General features: G+C 49.1%; 2 protein-coding genes across 19 annotated transcripts in view; both read right to left on the bottom strand.

Annotated features, from left to right (window-relative positions):
* Window positions 1-12,994, bottom strand: part of SEC13 (SEC13 homolog, nuclear pore and COPII coat complex component) — a 28,602-nt gene extending 15,608 nt beyond the window's left edge. The window contains exons 1-5 of one of the 3 annotated variants that reach the window (XM_008536081.2): window positions 12,814-12,994; window positions 10,268-10,312; window positions 7,891-8,006; window positions 5,360-5,511; window positions 4,764-4,897 (exon numbers count right to left, since the gene is read on the bottom strand). In XM_008536081.2, the coding sequence (XP_008534303.1) occupies window positions 4,764-4,897; window positions 5,360-5,511; window positions 7,891-8,006; window positions 10,268-10,312; window positions 12,814-12,816 (450 nt within the window). In that variant the 5' untranslated portion in view covers window positions 12,817-12,994. Of the gene's footprint in view, window positions 1-4,763; window positions 4,898-5,359; window positions 5,527-7,890; window positions 8,007-10,267; window positions 10,313-12,567 lie in introns of all 3 variants that reach the window. The other 2 variants (XM_008536082.2, XM_070576534.1) reach the window with 2 other exon arrangements.
* Window positions 12,995-17,113: 4,119 nt separating this feature from the next.
* ATP2B2 (ATPase plasma membrane Ca2+ transporting 2) overlaps window positions 17,114-22,173 on the bottom strand; it is a 351,827-nt gene continuing 346,767 nt past the window's right edge. For 13 of the 16 annotated variants that reach the window (XM_070576511.1, XM_070576502.1, XM_070576508.1 and 10 more), the window contains one exon: window positions 17,114-20,188. Coding sequence is in view for 14 of the 16 variants with exons in the window: in XM_070576502.1 (XP_070432603.1) it covers window positions 19,877-20,188 (312 nt within the window). In the remaining 2 variants the exon portion in view is untranslated. The remainder of the gene's footprint in view (window positions 20,189-22,173) is intronic. The other 3 variants (XM_070576510.1, XM_070576516.1, XM_070576517.1) reach the window with 1 other exon arrangement.

Genomic DNA, 22,173 nt, shown 5'->3' with positions numbered 1-22,173 from the left:
AACGAAGTAAGTCAGTCAGAAAGATAAATACCGTATGATCTCAATTCTGTGGAATCTAAAAAAAAGAAACACGCCTCCCCCACCAAAGGCATAGATACAAAGAACAGATTGGTGGTTGCCAGAGGCAGGAGGAGGGGGATGGCAAAATGTGTGAAGGGGGTCAAAAGGTACCTATTTCCAGCTATAAAACAGATTAGTCATGTGGATGTAATATACAGCATGGTGACTATAGTTAATACTGTATTGCACATTTGAGAGTTGCTAAGAGAGTAGATCCTAAAAGTCCCCATCACAAGAAAAAAAATTTTTTTTGGTAACTATGTATGGTGACAGACGTTAACTAGACTTATCGTGGTGATCACTTTGCAATGTATACAAATACTGAATCATTATGTGGAACACCTGAGACTTATATAATGTTGCATGCCAATTATACCTCCATTTAAAAAAAAAAAGAGGTGGGGCCGGCCCTGTGGCCGAGTGGTTAAGTTCGCGCACTCTGCTTCGGTGGCCCAGGGTTTCGCCAGTTCGGATCCTGGGCGCAGATACGGCACTGCTAGTCAGGCCACACTGAGGCGGCGTCCCACATAGCACAATCAGAAGGACCCACAACTAAAATATACAACTATATACTGGGGTGATTTGGGGAGAAAAAGCAGAAAAAAAAAAAAAGAAGATTGACAACAATTGTTAGCTCAGGTGCCAATCTTAAAAAATAAATAAATAAAAGAGGTAATAAAAACATAGTGTTTTATTGGGGAAAAAAAAGATAATGACTACATCCATCATTCCCCAGTTTTCTCAGGTCCCTTTGTAATCCATCTCCCCACATCTCCACCCCCCTTAGCAACCACTGATCTGTTACTGTAGATTAGTTTGCTTTTTCTGGAATTTTAGATCAATGGAATCATAGTATGTATTTTTTTGTCTGATTTTTTTCACCCAGGATAATTATTTTAAAGTTCTTCATCTTGTGTGTGTATCAGTAGTTGTTCCTTTTTATTGCTAAGTAGCATTTCTATTGTGTGGATATACCACCATTTGTCGATCCATTCACCTGCTGATGCACATGTGGATTATTTCCAGTTTTGGGCTATTAGGGCTGCTATGAACTTCTGAGTATGAGACTTTGTGTGAACTTGAAAGTCAGCATTGCTGGTTATAAATTCTTGGCTCACACGTTCTACCCTTGAGTTTTGTAAATGGGTTCTTTTTTCTTATGCGTGAAATCATTGCTGTTGAAAAGTCTGATGATAATCTATTTTCCTTATTAGTCACATGGCTTTTTCCTAGATGTGTAAAGGATTTTTTTCTTTTTCTTTAAAAGCCAGTAATCCTACTAGAATTATGTCCTTTTGCTGGTGAATTCTGGGTTGATATCCTTAAGTGTAGGGTATGCTCTTTCAATATGTAGTTTCAAATCTTTTTTTAAAAATTTTAGGATAGTTTTCTTGAATTAGTTTTTAGTATTTGTTCTTTCTTCTTCTTCAGGGATTCCTATTATTCATACATTTGATCTCTGCCTGTCTCTACTTTCTCTCTTTTTTTTTTTTGAGGAAGATTGGCCCTGAGCTAACATCTGTGCCCACCTTCCTCTATTTTATAGGTGGGACGCCTGCCACAGCATGGCCTGATAAGCAGTGCTAGGTCTGTGCCTGGAATCGGAACTGGTGCACCTTGGGCCACTGAAGTGGAGCGTGCAAACTTAACTGCTGCACCACTGGGCCAGCCCTTCTCTCTTCATTTTTTTGATTTAAAAAATTTTCTGCTTTTCACACTCTGTTTCTCTTAAGGCATTATCTGTTGTGTTTATTTGCTCTTGTGTTCCTTCTAATTTAGACTTTATTTCTGAGAAAAATTTTATTTCTAATGCTTCCCTGAGTGCTGTCACCTCGCTTCTGAGTTTGTTAATTTTGATTTATGCTGTTTTTTTGTGTCTCACATCATTTAAAAGTGCCTCTGAGCTTGATTTGAAAGAGTGGGTGACAGTTGTTCTGTTTCGTGGGCATGTCTTTCTTTCATTGCTTATAGGGATGTTATTCTGCAGATCCTTTTCTTTCTTACAAGGAAGACTTTGTATGTGGCTTCACCTCAAACGCTTTTCTGTTATTTTTATGTAAGATTAGTTTTTCTGATAAAGTGAGGCTCAGGAAAGCCGTTCTAAGTTCAGAAGTCTCTGTTTTGTGTAAACAAACGTGCGGCTTGCTCTGGGGCTTTCCAGGCTCTGTTCCCCTCCCTGACTGTGGGCTCCATCCTCTCTGTGTCCCTGTGTGGCTCCGTTTTGATCTCACTCCCAGCAGTTCCTCCCCCGCGAGGCCCTGTTGTGGATGCAAGTCCTGGTGGGTCCTCAGGGTCAGGTTCCCAAGCCTCTTCAGTCTCCCTTACAGTGGGCTCCTTGCACTCACCTGGTATGACACAGTACAAAACCCCTTCCAGCCAGTTCTCCACAGAAGACACACAAATGGCCAATAAGCACGTGAAAAGATGCTCAACCTCATGACTCATTAGAGAAATACAAATCAAAACCACAATGAAATACTACTCCACACCCACTTGGATGGCTATAATGAGAAAGACGGATGACAACACGTGTTGGCAAGGATGTGGACAAACTGAAACCCTCATACATTCCTGGTGAGATTGTAACATGGTGCAGTTAATTTGGAAAACAGTTTGGGGCCAGCCCCGTGGCTCAGTGGTTAAGTTCATGCACTCCGCTTCAGTGGCCTGGGGTTTCACCAGTTCGGATCCTGTGCGCGGACATGGCACTGCTCATCAGGCCATGCTGAGGCGGCGCCCCACATGCCATAACTAGAAGGACCCATGACTAAAATATACAACTATGTACTGGGGGGATTTGGGGAGAAAAAGCAAAAAAAAAGAAAAAAGAAACTAATGAATGGGAAAAAAAAAAGAAAACAGTTTAGCAGTATCTTGAAAAGTTAAACATGAAGTTTCCATGACTCAGCAATTGTACTCCCAGGTATATACCCAAGAAAACTGAAAACATATGTTCACACAAAACTTAGACTTAAATGTGTAAATAGCATTATTTATAATAGCTGAAAATGTCCATCAACTGAAGGATGGCTAAACAAAATGTGTATATTCACACAATGGAATACTATTCAGCCATTAAAAGGAATGAAACACTGATATATGCTATGACATCGATGCATCTTGAAAACATGCTAATGGAAAGAAGCCAGTCACAAAAGACCACATATTGTATGATTCCATTTACAGGAAATGTCCCAAATAGGAAAACCCATAGACACAGAAGGCAGATTAGTGGTTGCCTAGGGCTGGGGGTAGGGTAGGGTGAAGAGTGACTGCTAATTGGGTTTCTTTTTGGGGTGATGAAAAAGTTCTGGAAATTAGATAGTGGTGATAGTTGCAGAACTTTGTGAATATACTAAAAATTATGGAACTATGTACTTTAAAAAAGAATGAATTTTATGATATGTGAATTGTATCTTAATTAAAAAAAAGTTAAAAACAAAAACACAAAACTTCTCCCAGTTTCAGCTGTTCTCAAACTGGCCAGCTATGCTTTCCAGTGAGTATTTGCCAGCCATTTTGGGGGCACTCCTCTTCTCAGGCTGAGAAGGAACCCACTGCTTCCTTCTTCCTCTGCTTGGACACCAATGCCATGCAGTCCTGTGGCTGTTGCTGGTTCATTCCTTTCTGCTTGTATTTTGGAGTTTGTGGAAATACCCTGTTACATGGCTTCATTGTAAATGTTGTTCATGAGGTTTTGGTTTTACCACCTAGTTGCTCTGTTGGTTTTTATGAAGAGATGTGGAAAGAATGAAAAACTACAATGCCACTCCCTACCTTCTTCCCAGAAGCCTCCCAGCTTATTCCTTTTTGCAAATTAGTCAGCAAACGGGGATCACAGGGCCAAAGTAACAAGACCCTGAGCCAGGCTCCTGGGGCCTTGAGGGCTGGACAGGCTGTGGATCCCCTGAATTTGAGAACTGCAAAAGTACAGTGTCAAGCTTGGGGGTACCGCCTTTAAGTTCCCACCTGGGTAAATTGCAGAAGCATTTGGAGCCATCAAAGCTGGAACTGCTGTGTAGAGAAGGCACACAGGTTCCAGGGTTCTGACCCCAGCACAGTACCTTCTCTAAGTCACTACTTTTTCTGAGGCTCATCATAACAAGGGAATAAGACTGCTTACCTTGCAAATCTGTACATTTGTCAGTTTCTTTTTTCATTCACAAATGTTTGTGAGGATTACAGAACACACGGCAGGGGCTCAAGAAATGTGAGTTTTTCCTCCTGTCCACAGTGCTTTCTTGACTGTTTCAACCTTAATGCCCAATGACTAGAAGTACAGGGAAGTAAATTCCTATGATGCTTTTTATAACACCACTCAGTTCTCGGGGGTCCCAATGACCACTGCAAGGCATGTCAACTTGAGGTGTCCACAGCAAAGGTGGTAGGTAGGCAGACTGCTGCCTTCACCTTGCCAGTGCCCTGGCCCTCCCTGACATGGGAGCTTGCAGTGAGGAACCAGTGCCAACTCCTGCCCTGGCCTGAATGAGGCTGGTGCAGCCTGGCCTCCCTGAATGCAGCTTCTGTCTGGCTTCAGAGCAAAGAGGCTCAGAGCTACTCCACCAAGCAAGTCTGACTGACAGCCCCCTCCCTGGCCCACTGCACAGCAGCGACACTATCCTGCCACTCTCTAGGGAGTCCACAGGAGACACACGGCAAGGCAGCAGAGCTACCCTCTCCATGCAGGCAGGGTCTGGACTTACCGTGTGAGCATTGTTGATCTTCTTCACTTCCCACTGGCCCTCCCCAGTGTAGGTCAGCAGGGAGATGGCCCCGTCAGAGCTCCCACAGGCTAGGATCAGGCCGTAGTCATGGGGGGCCCAGCACACAGAGTTTACTGCAGGAAGGAGGGAGGCACAGTGAGCAGACTTTCATTTCCCAGATTTACCATTTTACTAAATTTCTGAAAAAAATTCCAGGGATCAGCAGGGGCAAATTGTAATTTTGTCAATTAGGGAGATCGAAAAAACCCATCACCTACCAATATCATCATTTCACAAACTGACATCTATCTTAACAAAAAGTAGGATGGGCAATAAACTGAGAATAAAGGCCAGTACTTAAAATGAATAAGGCTTTAAAAAAACAGTGTGTTATTTTTGCTTTTCTCATTTTGCTTTGGACTGGCTTTAGATCTTAGGCCCTTCCCTCCATTGTGGACAGACTAGTAGAAAAGCCAACTAAAGCACAAGGGACAAACAAGGAGCATCACAAGGAGCAAGGAACCAGAGTGCTGGCCAAGACAGAGACCTTTCTCCTCAAAGGTTTCCCCCACCTTGTCCTGCCCCACTCAGTGTACCTGAGGAGTCATGTCCCGTGTGCTCGTGCGTCTTCTCCCAGGTGCCATTTTCCTCTTTCCAGATAATGACTTTCCGGTCATAGGAGCAGGATGCCAGGATGTTGCCATACATGGGGTGGGCCCAGGCCACCTGCCACACAGGACCCTCATGACTGCAAGGGGAGAGGCTGCTCAGATGGGCCGGAGGAACTCACTGTGCTCTGCCAGCCGCTACTCTGGAAAGAACTGAATAGCTTTCTTGGTTGGCAGAGCCAGTGTCTTAAGATGGAACTGCCTAAGAAGTTCAAAAGGGAGAGCCATAGAACGCCATTGCCAAAAGGGATCTTCATTGGGCAGTGAGGACCCTGAGGCCCAGGGAGGTCACAGAGGCTCTGGAAGTGAGTCAGGACTCTAAGTCAGCCTCTCTGTCCTGAGCCAGCAGAACTCTCACTTGCCCCAGACTGCAGCCAGCACCACCTACATCTACTGCCATCAGCACTGTCACCGATCAGTCTAGGGTTTGCACCTGCAAGAGCTCAGTGAGCGTCTGTAGAGAATCGCTGTTCTGCCTTCCAGATGGCCAGCTTTTTGAGGAGGCAGTATCTGTTTCATTTTGATACTTTCCAGGACTCTTGTATTTTGTTCCACAAGCATGTCTCCCTCTTCTCTTCTGACCTTTGCGCATTCACCTATCAGTACTGTCTGAGCACGTACCCTGTGCTGGCTTCTGTACTGGAGATGTTTCTTGGTCCAGGGAAGGGTGGGCACCCAGCACACAGGAGGTGGCACGGTGCAGAGGGGATGGGCCAGGCTCTTTCACACCCCCTCCCCATGCACTAGAGCTTGACTTCAGACAAGGACCACATCCTCTCTATGGCTTGGTCTCTTCATGGGGCTATAAACAAGACTGCTTCCACAGGGTGACCACGAGAGGAGACGTTTTGTGATAAATCATATCAAGAGCATGGAACAGTGCTTGGTACAAGAAAAGGAAAAAACCCCAACACAAAAGACGCTCAATGCCTTAAGAGGTATTATTGCTGCTCCTTGTTCACTCTTTCACCCTCTGGCTGGGACAATAGTACATTTCCAGTCCCTACAAAAGGAGCTGCTAATGAAACTCTCAGTAGCCTCAAATGTCCTACAACTAGCACAGTTCTAACTGAAAGAATATTATTGAATATTCTTTTCAAAAAAGAATAGGGGTGTGAATTTTTTCTCTCACCAATTCACATCCTTCGAGCGTAAGAAAAACACAGAGCAGAAAGGACTGCGTGACAGCAGACGTGACTGCCTCTGCCAGTGCTGGCAGCCAGGCCTCACCTTAGCAGCTCTCTGCTCAGCCAGGGGCTGCTGGACAGGGAAGGTGGCATTGGGCTCTTCAGTCACTTGATTCTTGACACTCAGGATGAGGGCAACTTCTAGGCCATCTGCCCAAACGGCTACCACTTTAGTTAGGTCTTCTTTAATTCAGTTAACAAACGTGTACTGAGCCCCTACTCGTCCAGGGCTTTAGTCTCTTTTGTGCAGTCTGGGGAAGGTTACGGTCCCTTCTCAGAATAACAGATAAAATACTTAGATTATACTAGGATTATAAAGGAAACCCAGTTATATGGAAATACAGTCACTGAAACGCTAAAGAACACTTTATGATACAGTGACATGTGTGCTTCTTTAAGACATTTAGTAACAAACTCTAGTGGCAGGTCTAACAGCCACTCTGATTTCAAAGTAGTGATGAGCATACCTGCTATCGTGAGATGGCTACAACACCTGAAATGTGATAGGAAGATATCTCTGACTTCTGGTAAAAAAGTGACAGGCACTATGAATACTACTGTGGTTTCTGGCCTACATCCATAACTGAAGGAAATGCTAAATATCAGAGTCACTGAAAATAAAGACGTGACTTTTTTTTCCCTGCTCCAGTTCCCCAACCCCTGAATTCTATCCACTGAACCCCTGCAGATCTGTGGATTAAGGTTAAGGTTAAGAGCCCCCATCTATTTGAAAGGAAGTGAACTGAAGAAGAGCAGCAGAGATGTGGCCATAAAAATGAGAGCCAGGATCTCAAGAATCTCAGGAGGGAGAAGGTATGTCAAACACTTGTAAATATTCACTGAATACCTGCCACGGGCAAACGGGCAGAATTACGGGATTTATATAATAACTAGGACATTCTGCACTACCGCCCTTGAGTGACACTTTAGATCATCTGGCTAAACTTGTAAAAAAAAAAAAAAAAAAAAAAGAGGCAGTTTCCCAATTTTAAAAGTAGCAGTAGCTACCGAAGGCTTGCTGCGAGCGGCTCTATCGGGGAGGGGGCAGCACCAGCCTGTTCTGAGGGTGAGCAGGGGAAGGCTCCCAGAGGTAACCTCTCTGGCCTAAGGTCTTCCAGTGGGTACTTTGGTAGCAGAGCTGGGACCCTCTCCTGGATCATCAGCCCAGGACCTCTGCTCACTGCACTACGGGCTGCTCCGATGTGGGCTCTCAGCCTTTCCTGCCACATCCGAGAAGCCCAGCCATTCTCTGAGACCTTGCCCTGCACTTACCCCCTGAGGTCGGCAATGAGGATCTGCCCTCCGTTGCGCACGTCGAAGATTTTGACAGACCTGTCTGACGAGCAGGTTGCCAGGCGGGTGCCATAGTAGTCCATCTGTGCATCGTGCTGCAAAGGAAGGACAGCTCAGGAAGCCTGCAGGCTGGGTGGCGGGGGTGGGCTGGGGGCAGTCACCAGGACAGAGTCTAGTTGGACCAGAGTCTACTGAAATGAATCTAACCTCAAAGAATAATCACTATTAGGCAGGAAGCTAGCCTGTCAACATTCTCACTTCTCTGACAGGCAATGTCTTTCTGAAAGGGACAAGAAAAACCAGATCCAGCTGCTTTTAGACCCTTCACATACACAGGGGAAGTCCTTTCCAATCTTGTCCTGTAGGGTGGGTATGGAGGAGAAAAAGCTGGTCCAGCCTCTCTCTTCTTCCTCTTTCCTCAGGCTCCATCATGTTCTGAGGCTCCATGGGCTACTGGGGAAGATACCCAGGGGTTCAGCTCAGCCCCAGAACCCAGGGCTAATGCTGACCCAAAGGAGGTGGCCTCTGACTGTCTGTAGGTCCCAATCAGGTCCTCCATGATGCACATCTGGCCGGGACACAGGGTTCCATTCAGACACTTGGACTCCTTCTTCCACGCATGGCCCTGGATCCTTTGTGGACCTCTGGTCCTGGGTTTCTACTTGACCTTCTTCCTAGTAGTGTACCCAGTAACCCAGACTCTCCACCCATGGCTTAAATGTCGCCTGTCCCACCACTGATGAACTGACTTCCTCGATGCTGATCGGCCATCCAGACCTAAGGTTGGCCCCCACCCTTAGCTCTTTGTCCAGCTATGCGATGGCTTCTCTGAGCCACTACGCCTGCTACCCCACTGAACATATTGGTTGGTCCCTCCTGTTTGCTGGCCCTGCCTATTCCAACAGATGGCACTTTCCTCAGCTGTCCTACCCCAGGGGTTTAGGAACTATCAGCTGTCACTCTTGTGATTATCAGCAGCAATGATATCCTATCAACGGAAGCAATCGTTCCATCTGCTTCAACATTCTCTCCTCCTCTCCCTACCTAAGGAAAGCAGCCCCATTCTTCTTCGGAAGTCAACTCCCTCCACTAGTCCAGGTCTTGGCTTCTTGGAAGGCAGGCAGTGCAGGTGTTAAGACAGCTCTTCTCTGCAAGTCTATTTCTGAAGCACTTCTCCTGCAGAGTGCTATCCCACGCTTCGGGAGGAAGCAGGGCACAGTACCTAAGAGATTTAAATCCTATCTCTTTAGCTTATCTGCTGTGCAACCTTGAAACATTATCTAATCTCCTTGAACCTCACTTTTCTTATCTTTAAATGGGGCTAATGATGGCATCTGCCTAAAGTTGTCATGAAGGTTCACTGAGATACTGAGTGAACAGCATTTGGCATGGGGTCTGACACTCAGGGAGCATGCAGATGTTATTCATTACTACTTTGCCTGAGCTTTTCCTCAAACTGAACCCACACAAGTAGGTACATATCCATTATTTTCCCCATTTTAGCTATAAGGAAATCAAGGCTGGCTCACAGAAGTTAAGAGATTGGTTAGGGAGTCTCACATTGGATTTTCTTATCCATGGTGCCACACTATCTCCAAGGAGGTGTGGCCTCACAGCTAGACCGCACACGACTGCATCCAGGGAACGTATACAACTACGAGACGAGGCAAGCTCTCAGCAGCCCAAAAGCAACCAGTGGTGGGCAGCTTGTGAGGGCAGGAACTCTGGGACGAAATGCTGTAGGGCTGCCTGGACTGCTTGGCCTTGCATGACGCAGAGTTTGCATCGTTGCTGCTGGAGACTTCAACCTTGGGACCTTCTCCACAGCCCTGTCCTCTTACACTGAGCCCTGTGTTGGCCTCTCAGGAAATACCCGCACTGACTGCCTTCTGGCTCAAAGAGCCTTGTCTGGCCGCTGTCTGTGGTGGTCCTACCTGGCTCTGCCTTGGGGCCTGGCCTCTGTCCTGGTAGTGAGTCATCTTCTCCTCGCCCTTCTTTTAACCCCCTTTCCAGTGGGGCCAAGAAGTGGCTGCAGGAGGAAGACAGGTGGGAACACTGCTGTCAAACCTCCACACCCACTCAGTCTCCATCCCGGAGCAGGTGACATTGTTGGCCAGAAGGCTGAGGGCCCTGAGCTACAAACCAGTCCCACGTTCTTCCCACCAGAGTGACCAGACTGCCACAGCCCTGCCCACATGCAGGACACTGCTGGCAGGCTGACCGCACCCGAGGCTACAGCCTAACAGGCAAAGGCTGCAAAGCCACACTGGATTCATACATCATCAATGGTAACGTTTCCCTCCCACAGAAATACCCATGTCCACAGCCCATGAGGGAGGGCTAAAGGAATACTTACAATCATGTCCTCATGGGAGGTGTCCACAGTGTTAATTACTGACACCTAGAACCAAAAGTATCATGGGTAAGTGAACTGATGGCAGTTCAAATGCAATCACGTCATTATATTCACTGATCATTTCAAAAGCTCTTGATCTCATTTGTTCACTCACTCATTTAGTAAACATTCACTCGAAGTACCTTCTTTTTGAAAAGGGACTGGAGCCACAGACACAAATAAGAGGCATTTCTTGCCCCTGAGAAGCTTGTACATAAGTACCCTTAACATGGCAAGATAAATACTTTAATGCTGGTTTACAAGTGCTACAGCACCCTGGTTGTGGCCATGAACTGGGGCTTAGATGATGAGGAATTGCCAGGTGGCACAGGGAAAAAAGTACAGTCCAAGCAGAGGGGATAACATGAGCAAAGAGGAGGGATGTCAAGCAGTCCTGGCTACCTTTGAGGCAAAGGGGGTCCCTGAGGGAGCTATGGCTGGTTCCCTTCCCTCTACCAGACAGAGGCTCTGATGTTCCAGGCAAGTTTTTGCATAACAGAGTTAATATCTAAGACATGGAGAACTGATTCAAGTTTCTCCTGAGTTTCAAGCTACTTCCTGGTCCACCCCCTTGATAGATCCTAGACTGTCACCTACTGATCCAACTCGAATTATGCCCCCCTTTTTGAAGATTCCCAGATCCCCCAAATAGCTGGACTCCTCTGAATATCTTCAGCACTTAATGTCTACAACACTTTATGCTGTTTCTTCTCCCAACTAGAAGGTGAGCTCCCTGGAGCCAGGGTCTGTGTCGGCCAGTTTTGAATCCTCTCAAATCACCCAGCGCAATGCTTTGCAACCAGAAGGAATGAATAAGCAAATGAACAAAAACAGACAGTTTTACTTTGCTCAACCACTATTCTTTTAAAACTCCTGGGATTGAAAAGGAGGGTTCAGTTTGGTATTTCTTACCATTTCCCCCCTTTCATCTTTTTCCAGCACAAGCCCTGCAGGTATAAAGTCTGACTTGACTTTTCAGAAAGGTGGACACTGGAAGAGGATGCAAAGCAGTTCAAGAGGCGTACATTAAGTAAGCACAGGTTCTCTCGTCAAATTCTACAGTCCTAAAAAGGCCCCCCCCCCCGCCCCCCTCCAGTGTGCGAAGGCAAGTAAGGAAGAAAGAAGAAAAGAGTCTCTTAAGGGTGCCAAGCTCGAGGTGTCACCGCGAGGTGACAGAGTGCTTTCACACGTGCACTGGGAAGGACGAAGAGCAGGGTTAATCAGAGCTGACTGGCAGATGAAAGAACTGAAGGCGCCCAAGGAAGAGACACGAGTCAAAGGTGGAGCTGGGAAGAGCCCCACCTGCTAACTCCCAGCCCACAGAGCTTTCCACTCCACCAGGCCGCTTCTCCAGAACATCAAGTAGTCATTACCTCCAACTCCCTAAATTGATGGCTGAGCGCTAAGCAGTCAGGAAGAAAGTTTACTGGTAGTTTCACACCAGGTCACCAAAGGACCTTAGAGACAACCAGCACTTATTTTTAACCACTCTTACCCACCAGCCAGAACTGCTGAACCACACTTCTGAATAACTGTTTTTTTTTCTTAAAACCTTTTTTCAAAAGTCTTTTCTCCCAAGCACTTCAAGTTGTCTGGTCCTTGTTAAGTAGTAGAAGGCAGCCCTCAAAAAAGTTCAGCTCTTCAGCGTCATTTAAGGAGCTAAAAATTCACTTAGAAAGAGCTGACTGTCAGAGCACAAGAGACCCCAACTCTACTCAGCAGCTGAAGAATCGGAGGCTAAAGGAGAGGAATAATGTAAAACCCAGCCCTCTGCAGAGCAAGAACTAAACCCAGTGTCTTGACTTCTGGGTTCAGCTAGGTTTCCTGAACACTCCAGGCACGCCCACTTTGCCGAGAGCGCTGCTTAGCTGAAGCCCTACTCTGTGCCAGGCTCAGGCCAGACACCTTCATCCGTAAGTTCCCATCAGCCAGTCACCGCTCCCCGAGCAGGTGCGGAGTGATGGACACTGCGGATACCACCGAGATCCAGAACGCCTAGCCCCCGCCCTCAGAGTCCTCGCTCCGCCGGACCTCTGTGTGCTGACCCCCGGGGCCCTCGTCTGGCAAACGCTCCACGAACATCTCTGCTGAGAGAGGCGGGTGGGAGGCGGCAGAAGGGAAGGGCTGGGGGCTTCGAGTCTCGGCTCTGCCACTCAGCCCCTGTGCAGGAGGCCTGGCCTCTGTGATCCTCCAGCCCCCTCGTTCGTAAGGTGTGGACAACGACAGCCCCGGGTGCCCCTACGAGCAACGCTGGCAATGACCTAGGGGCTCAGGACACGGCAGCTCCGACGGTGTTCCTGGTTCCGTTTTCGATGCTGGGGGACGAGAAGCAAAGGCAGGAGCAGGAGGCACGGCCGCAGAACTCCGGGCGCTCCCAAGGCCGCCCTGCCCCAGGAAGGCGCGGGGGGCAGGCCCAGAGCTCCCACACCTCGCAGCGGCGGAAGGGGCAGAACGGCCCCGGCGCGTGGAGGAGCACGGAGGGCTGCGACCACGGCCCCGACACTCACCATGGCTGCTGCGCGGCGGCTCCCGGCCTCGGACGTGGCAGCTTCCCCGGCGCCTCCGACAGGCGTATTTCCGTTGCCGGGCCGGCGGGCCGTCGGGCCGCGGCGCAGGAGCCTCCGGGCAGCAACGCACGCCGCTCTCGCCCAGGTTCCGGGCCTTCCGAAGGCCGCGCCACGCCCTCCCACAGCCCCGCCCCTTCTCCGCGCAGGACCCGCGAGACGCACGGGGTGGAGCTCTCGTTTCCGCGGCGATCCTGACCCGGGGGTTTTGGAATGTGATGCTCTAGCCTGTCTTGTCTCCCGATCACCGGGAGATCCGTATATAAAAGAGAGGATTCATAGCTACAGCTTCACCCCCCTCTCTGCGGTTCTAGGTGCGACCTGCCTTATGATGACCATCGTAGGATGATTAATTTTGGGGGGAGTGGTGCTTCCTTGTCGTTAGGGCATCCTCAGGACCCAAGGCTGGGACCAGGGGCAGAGAAGTCCAGGGGATGCCCCCTACCAGAGGCTGAGCCCTCTCCCCCTGCCCTCTCCAAGCCATGGGACCCGCACCTCCTAACTTCCCCTTCCCTACAGTCCTGGGATCCTGTGAGTCTGGGTCGTTGGGTAGGTGCCCCAGGCAAGGAGGGATCTCAGCCAGGCTCCTGCCGCTGGAGCCCAGGACCCAAGCCCCAGGGTTCGCAACCTCTGGGTCCCTGGCTTCCCACAAGCACAGTGAGAATGCTGCCCTGCTGGACAGAGCCGAGGGCTCCCTCAGCCACACTGGATGTGGCAGCCCTGGGCCCCTCGTGGCATCAAGGAGTCAGCTAGGGTGGAGCCTGGCTCTCCTTGGGTAGGTCACAGTCCCTCCGTTTCCTCTCTTGAAACTGAGGTGAGAACCCCAGCTGGAGATGTCGCTGCTTGAAGGAAGATGTTGAGGCTCAGAGGGCGTGACAGACCCTGACCATCAAGGAGCTTTGGAGGGGGGCCAAGGGAGTGGGGTCTCACAGAACTCAGGGCTGGGCCTCTGGGCAGCAACCCACCCTTCCACCGCGACCCCAGCTTTCAAGACTCCTTACTGCCCTCTAATGGAGAAATAGGGGAGAGGTGTGATCAGGGGATGTTAGGGTGGAGCACAGCAAAGGAGGCGGGGCTCCTGAGTCTCCTGTTCTTCAAGGGGCAGGCCCTGCCCTTGGCTCTGTAGCTGCACCGCTGATTCTCTGGGTGATGAGGTCAAATCACTTCCCTCTGAGTCTGGTCTTTCTTGAGTGGAAAATGGGGACAGTGGCATGTTAGGTGTAATAGAACTATAATGCACGGGGCATAGTTGTTATTGAAGGAATTCCTTGGTGCTTTGAAGTTGGAGAGATTGGGGATTTGGGACAAACAATGCAACAGTATTTTCTTCAATAGGGTCTTTGCTGGTGGGACTGAAAGGCGTTATAATATAGTGGTTTTGAGTGCTGATTCTGGGCTCGACACTGCAAGGTATCAGCACTGAATCTCCTACTTACTGGGCGGCACACCTTTCACCTCTCTGAGCTGCTGTCTCCTCTTCTGTCAAGTGGGAATTATGATACCTCCTCTGAAGGTGGATATTTGGATTATATGGACCCTTGGATGTGAAACTGTTTGGAATTTGGATGGGCCTATGGTGCTTGATCTGAGGATCGGTTCTCTCTGAAAAGGGATTTAGTGTGTGAGTGTGTGTGTTGTGTACTTGTGCAACCCTCAACCTTTGTACCAACATTGAGACGATCTCTTGGTCTGGGCACGTTCTCATTCTCTGCTGCTGCTCAGCAGAGGTTTGCAAAGTTCAGACTCTTAGGGTGCCGGGTTTCCCTCTGCCTTCCCCCTCCCCAAGAGGGGGTGCCACCTACATCCTGTGTCCATATCTCCCATCACCTTCCTTTGGTTAATCCCAGACCCCAACTCAGCCCATTCTTAGCTTTCTCCAATTTGTGCCTCTACCTTGCAGACCCTCTGCCCCTGAATCTCTTCTTCCTCCTCCTCCTCTTGAGGCCCCTTCCCCCGAAGTCTTGCTCCCTAGGACTGTCACCCATTCCCCTTGAAAGGTTAACGACTCACAGCAAGTTAAACGTGCGTCCCTCAAATCATAGGGTGTTCAAAAGGTGGGTCTTGGTGGAAGGAGAGAGACTGCCCACTGAGCTGTGCACCCTTGGGCAAAGTGCTTTTCCCTCCCAGGGACTGTTTCCCTTGAAGTTCAAATCCACGGAGGATGGGGACCCAGCTGTCCTGTGGAAAAAGGCCTTGTGATGTGTACCGTGTCTGTGTTTCCATGTGTGCATTTATTGTTATTGCTCAGTATAGTGTTGAAAAGGCAGACAAATCCCATTAATTACAAAGAGCACAAGCCAGAGATACAGAGAAATAGTGTATAATAAGAGCACAGTCACTTCCCAGCCCCGATTGTCCCAGAGCCCCCCAGAGCCTGGGCAGCTTGTGGAAGCTGGAGGCGGCACCATTTTCTTGCTACTCTGTTATAAAATATGTGCACACAAGAGTTAGCAAAGTGTGGCGACCCCCGAGAGGAAAGGTCCGGAGGGAGAGCACCACAGGCATTACAAAACAGACTCAGAGGGGTGAGAAGGGCGGTCCCAAAGCAGCCTCAAATCTCTTGTTTTTGGTGGAGGGGGTGATGGCTGATGCCCAGGGCCTGGGATGCCCTCCCCCAACTCGGGTGGGTGGGATCTCTATGTCAACGTCAGGAGAGCTTGCTTTGGAACTTAGAAGACTTGGGGATTTTCTGCTGTTGTCTTATTTAGGCCTTGGCTCTGCAAGACCCAAAAGCATTCAAGAAATGCACCCCTGCCCTGATCTTCCGATGGTGGGATCTCAGACAGTGTGGGGAGAGGTTTGGGCAGGAGGCATGCCATAGTGCCGCGGGGTGACAGCCTCCTGTAAGTGGAACAAGAAAGGGTAGGGGAGACAGGATGGTGAGAAAGGCCAGGCAGGGAATCGCTGCACCCCAGACGGCCTCGCACCCAACTGCTGAAGACTCTGAATGAAGAGCAAGAACTGACCCCCTCCCCCCACAGAGAAGCAGCTCAGGGAAGGGAGGCAGGAATAAGTATTTCTCCAGGAGGAGAATTAGGAATACGGGCAACCGGGCCCTGTGTTCTGGTAGCTCAGGGTCTGGGGGAGACCCCTCTTTCTTGTCTGGACCAGGGCAGATAGAGGGAGCACCCAAGCACAACCAAGGTGGGTGACTTTGGGTCCCAAACTGAGATTGGGTGGTGGCTTGGTGGCCTCTCTGATGACGCCCTGGCTTAGGGGACAGCTGAGACGATGGGAGGAACACTGGGCTTCCCTCAAGATTCAGGACGCCCTTTGGTCTCTCCTCACAGGCCCCCTTACTTAGGGAGCCTGAGTGGACAGCACTTACAGTGGCGGGAAGGGGTTTATACACAGAATGACAGGGCTGGTATTTGGGGTGGGAGGAGGGCACAGGTGGAGGACTTGGCAAAATTTTAAAGTTTACTTGGAAGAATAGATGTGAGAGAATAACCAGGAAATTTTGGAAATTTTTTGTAAAAAAAAAAAAAAGAGTGAAGGGGACTTGTCCCACCACATATTAAAAAAATTATATAAAGTGATAATAATTAAAACCATGTGGCTGGTGCCACATGAGACACCCAGATAAGGGAACACAAGAGAAATTCCAGAAATAGACCCATGTTTATCTGTCAGTCTGTGGTAAAGGTGGCATCTCAACACGGTTGGGAAAAAGTGTGGCTGTTGAGTAACTGGGATACCCAGGATGAGATAGGTCCAGGGGTTCTGCCCCATTGCAGGCATTGTCATGAGTCTCGTGTCAGCAGCAGGGCAGCCTCCCCTTGTCATCTCTATGCTCTGGGTGGGACAAGGGGGCAAGGGGCCATGGGGAGGGGCTGGTGGGAGCAATCGAGGCTGCTTGTGGGTCAGGGAAAGCACTGCTTGAGTTGCAGGAATGAAACACCTCAGTTTCCTCCCCCCCACCTTAAAGGCAGGTGACTCTACAGCCCTGGAGGTCACTGAATGGGCCCCTGCTCTTCCCTCATCTGTTGTGGGGGGCTAAGTTGGTGAGCTTAGACCCCAGAACGGAATCTGCTGCCTTCTCCTGGAGCCCTTGTCCAGAATAATGAAAAGAAGCTAAGTGGATGGTGCAGTCCCAAACCAGAAAAAAGTATACATTACAGAGTATATATTTACTGTGTTCTGTCTGATGTTGGTTTTTGCCTTTCTTTTTTCAAACCACAGACATTTCAGAACCACACTGCGGGAGTACGAAGAGTCAGCAATTGAAAGCATAACCATTGCATAGTATTAAATGAACAGAGACGGTGAGTTCTTTATTTACAATTATTGTCTAGATAAAAAAATTCATAAAAACAGATGAATGGTCATAAATTATTTACCCCCTAATGGGGTGAACTGCCAAACGTACCCCATGCTGCTAGATATAGGACGCAGAGTGCAAGCTTTATGTACTACAGTGAGTTTTGACAAACCAATCATTTCCTGTGTGTGTGGATGTGTGTGCAAGTGTGAGAGTGAGGGTGCGTGTGTGTGTGTGTGTGAGCATCCATCATTCCTGACAAGAGAAGACCGACACCAATGTCAGGCATTCTTGGTAGCTTCCATCACTCCCTGCTCTGCAAGCTTGGCTCCACTCAGAGAAACCTCTCCTGCCTTCCTTGCATCCTGGCTCCAGATGAACAGGGAGGACGGTGCGCAAGCACAACTTCCCTGGTGTCATGGAATGAGGTCATGGACACAAAATTGGAACAAAGAAGGGGGTGATGGAAAACCCTGACAAAGGAAACTACAAAAAACTCCACATTCCAAGGCTGCCCCGAGTTTGACGGGCACAGGTCTCTCCTTTCTCGGCAGGAGAGCTGTGGGCTGGCTTTTGGTGGTGTTCCTATCGGAATCCAGTCAGCGTCTCTGAGGGCTGGCCACCCCTTTCGGGATGCAGTTTCCTCTGCTGGGTACATTCAGAGCTATTTCTCCGTGACATTCAGGCGATGCTCGCTCACAGAGAAGGTCCTCCTTCCAGGAAGGGTTTGCCAGGTGGGTGGGCTGACTTGGGATCCCAAACCCTCAGGTTTCTCCACAGCCGTCCAGACACAGGCCCTCCTGGCTGACTATGGCTCTTTTCCCAAGTGGCTCTCATCTTGTTTGTGGAAGAATTCTCTGGGCCTGGAGCAGGGAAGGGGCGGGCTGACACACAGCAACTGTGGGGAGGGTCAGTATGAGAAACGAACTTCGCAAGCAAGGCGGAAAGTGTTTGGTTTTCCTTGAAGCATGGGACATCATCGATCATGGTATTCAAAATGTCTTTTGCACTGTACAAGTTTATGGAAAAAGATTGTATGCCGAAAAGTCTCAACGCAAACTTTGTATTAAATACAAAAGTTCTTTTATGAAAAAAGCTGATACCCACAAAGTGCTTAGCAGTTAAGAGGCTGACATACAATTAAATAAGCTCTTATTAAGTGGGATTACTAGTGCTGTTATTGTCTTGGGGGGAAAATAACCACCTTTTCTCACCTGTGATACTGTAGGGTTTCAGAATGGCTTTCTGTCTGGGAAAGCAAGACTTGTTGTTAAAAGGCTACAGTATATATTGCGACTACGGGAAGACAATTTGGTTTAAAAGTCACACTGAATACATCTCAATATACACGTCATAAGGTTCGTTCGGATCTAAATAGTGCAGAGAAAAAGGCTATTCTTCTTCAAAAATAAAAATTAAAAGCAGCAAGCCATAATGATCCTCATCCAATATGCCAACAGCTCATATGCTGCAATTTATAAGGAAATAAACCCCTAAATTACTAACTGAAAAAAAAATCAACACAATAGCATTTATAATATTGCAACACTACCTCCATCTCTGTACAGACAGCGCCAAAGAGGACCTCTTTTTGAAATGCTCTTAGTAAACTCAAGCGAGTTTCATTGAGAGAAAAGTCTTCAACCCAATGCTTGGCGGGTCCCGTCATCCTTGGGCCAGGCCGGCCGTCAGTGCTGCAAGCCCAGGGAACCTTCTCTCCTCCTCTCCCTTTGTCTACGGAGCATGGTGTGCAACCCCTCAGGATGGGGACTTGGTGGCATTTGGCTTCTGCCTGAGCCTTCCGCGGTAGTGACGTTATCAAACGGAAACAGCAGGCAAAAATCAAACATGGCTATCGTAAAACATCAAGGATGCAATCCAGGGAAATGTCTGTTGGGCCGAGCTGTTTTTATAGCATCTCAGCCACCAGTGTTCTTAAACCGTACAAATAGCCAAAGATGTTATCTACAGGTTTGTAAACAAATTACATTCTTCTTTTAGGACATAAATAAGTTAAAATAGAGCAATTTAAGCAGAAACAAGGCAACATGCCGGCAAAGAAACTTTATATATCCATGTATATATATTTATATATATATATATATATCTACCTATCTATATGGACGTATACGGTCTTGGAGAAGTATACGTTGATATAGATACAAAGAAATGGATATAACGTTGTGAGTGTCTGTGAAGTTCTTCGGTTCCATTGGTGCAAATCTACTAGGCGAGTTAAGCTCTGCAATTTCAAAAAGTTGTTAAATTAACCTATACAACTGAGACCATGCTGTGCAAGCATTTCAAAAACTCACGGACCAGTGGATTGGATAAGTAGTCTCAGAAAAGAGTCTGTTTGCAGTTCCCGCCTAAGAAAACAAACAAAAACCCCTCCCCAACCCCCCATAAACCAAACAAGGGGAGGACTGGAAGTGTACAGTACATTCATGCAGGGGACGTGGCGGCCGGGCGGGTGCATGGCTGGTCCAGGTTTGGGCGGGAGCCAGGAAGGGCTTGCTCTGGGAAAAATCGCTCACTCCCTTAAGCCCCCAGAGGAGATCCTGCCCCTTGCCTCAAAGTGAAAAAGAGTTCAAACAGCATCGCAGCCAGAAAAAGGGTCTGTTGGGTGGAAACGTTGGTTTTCTCGCCAGTATTTGGTTTCCTGTTGTTGCTCGTTGCTGCTTGGGTGAGCTGGGTGCCTGGATGGGTGGGTGCCCGGGAGGTGGGTGGCGGCGGGGTCCTCAGCTAAAGCGACGTCTCCAGGCTGTGGATGGGGCTCCCTGGACTTGAAGAGGTAGCTGATTTGCTTGTGTCGGTCGTCAGGTTGATCCCGCTGTCGATGGCGCTGTTGTTCTTGTTGAGCGATGACGGCGGGCTCGAGTTCTGCTTGAGCGCGGCATCTTCTTCCAGGTCGGTGTCGTCGATGAGGGGGATGTGGGGCTGTGAATCTTCAATCCGGAATTCAGGATGAGCCATGAAATTATGGATGGAGGTTCGAGACTCAGGCTTTTCTAGACCTTCATAGAGAGAGCTACGGAACGCCTTCACGACGCGGATCTGTAAGGAAAGCACAGGAGTGAGAAGCGCTGCCCTTGGGGGGCGACAGCCAAGCTCTGGGGGCCTCAGAGGAGGGGCGGGGGGGAGAGGGGTAAGGGCACACAGCAGGTGGCTGGAATCCACAGTCGTTGGGTGTTATGAGCATGGACAGGAGGGGAGGAATGGAAGAGGGGCTCAGGTTATATGCATCCATGAGGTTTTTAAAATTGCTTTGGTTTTGGTCAGAACTACAGTCTTAGGACAGGAGGAATCAAGCCCCATCAAAGAGGTGATGGGAAACAGTGGTTAGAGGAAGCATAGTCCGCTCCGGCGGGCACCCAGACCTAGTGAGAGACTGAGCCTTGTTAACTTTGAAGCAGAGGTCCAACCATGCAGAAGGGGAGTGGGACCAGGTGGGAATAAAGTAGGAAGGAGGAGAGGCTATTTAAAAAAATTAATCTTAAAAAAAACCACACGCAGTTAAGAAACGATACAACGTGGAACAGATAACGTGTCACAAACAGAAGAGGAACAGAAAGGAGAGACAGTGGGATGAGCTGGGATGAGAGAAGACACACAAGGACCAAACAGAGAATGGGACATCACACTGAAGGCAGCGAAGCAAACCAAAGCCAACTCAGGGCTTTCCGGGGTGCAGAGCAGAGGCAGCCAGAAAGCACGAAGGAGCCGGCGGACTGATGACATTCAGGGGCGGGAGCATGCCACGGTGGGGGTCAGGAACCACACAGCACACACAGACACACACACGGCTACACTTGGAAGCCTGGACAATGTGAACGGAGGCCGTTTGTCCCACCGTTTCTTTCCTTCATGCATTTGGGAGGTAAACACTCGAGTATAGACTCAAAGCCCTGGCCGGTTATTGGAGTTGGCTTTGGGGCCCCTTATTTCCTGGGGTATTTTCTTTCTTTCTTTATTTGTGCTTTGAAAACACAAAACCAAAAACTGAGGCAGAATCAGATGGCCAAACCCAGCCTTGGGTGGGGCTCTAAGGGAGTGGGGAACGGAGCCACTGAACAGCACGTTCTTTCCTCTTCCGTGTCTCAGTGGAACCTGTGGTTCTCTGGAGAGTGGAAGGAGGTTGGACCCTGAGTCTTCCAGGCCAGTGGGAAGAGCACTGGACTTGGGCTCAGGCAGACCTAAGTCTGGGTCCTGGCTCTGCCACTCGGATGTCTTGACCGTGGGCAAGCCACACTGCCTCGCTGGTCGTCCTCTGTCCTGCCTCACAGGGTGCAGAGGAACAAGATCCTCACTTTGAAGAGTGTCCCTTCTCTGGACTCCTGGGAGGGGGTCATGCCTGTCGTCTCAAGGGGCTGATGAGACTCGCGCCAAAGGTGCCTCCTTATCTCTTCCCAGCCCCACCTCAGAGCGGAGCCAGTGGTGGGAAACAGACAGCACTGATGCCTCCAAGGAGCAGAGCCTCAGGTGAGGTGGCCCTGGTGCTGAGGGTGCCCTGCCTGGCCTCCCCTGCAGAGCGGTGGCCGCCCCAGACTACAGGGACTGAGGGCTGGATTAGGCGATTGTGGGGGGGCCCTTGTGGTCCCAGGATTTGTGAAACTCTCAGCTAAACTCAGAGGTAGCTTGTCGGTGGGGCACAGGTGGGGAAAACCCTGTCCAGGGGTGCGAATCTTCTCCATGACTGTGGCTGACGAGTTTAAGTGTCGGAGCTCCTATTTTATTTTCCCATTTCAGAGGGGAGCCCTTCTGAAGCACAACACATGCTCCTCTGCCTTTTAATTCAGAGCACACAGAGAAGGATTTAAGCTTGTCAATAATCCTTCTTGGTCTTGTGTAAGACCCCATAGTTTTTTTTTTTTTGAGTTTTTCTTCTTTGCTGTCAGCCATCATTACTAGATTACTAGTTGTGATTTTTCCCTGTCTTCTCAAGAGCATCTCTGTCCCTTCTCCTCCTTACGTGCTGTGGCCTGGGGACTCCAGGGAACACTGCGTGTTGGAATCCTGCTTTAAATAGGAGGCATCAGGGG

Source organism: Equus przewalskii, chromosome 15 (genome assembly GCF_037783145.1).
Source record: "Equus przewalskii isolate Varuska chromosome 15, EquPr2, whole genome shotgun sequence".
In the NCBI taxonomy this organism is placed as follows: domain Eukaryota; kingdom Metazoa; phylum Chordata; class Mammalia; order Perissodactyla; family Equidae; genus Equus; species Equus przewalskii.
Note: the sequence above shows the minus strand (reverse complement) of the source record. Positions and strands in the feature narration are given on the sequence as shown.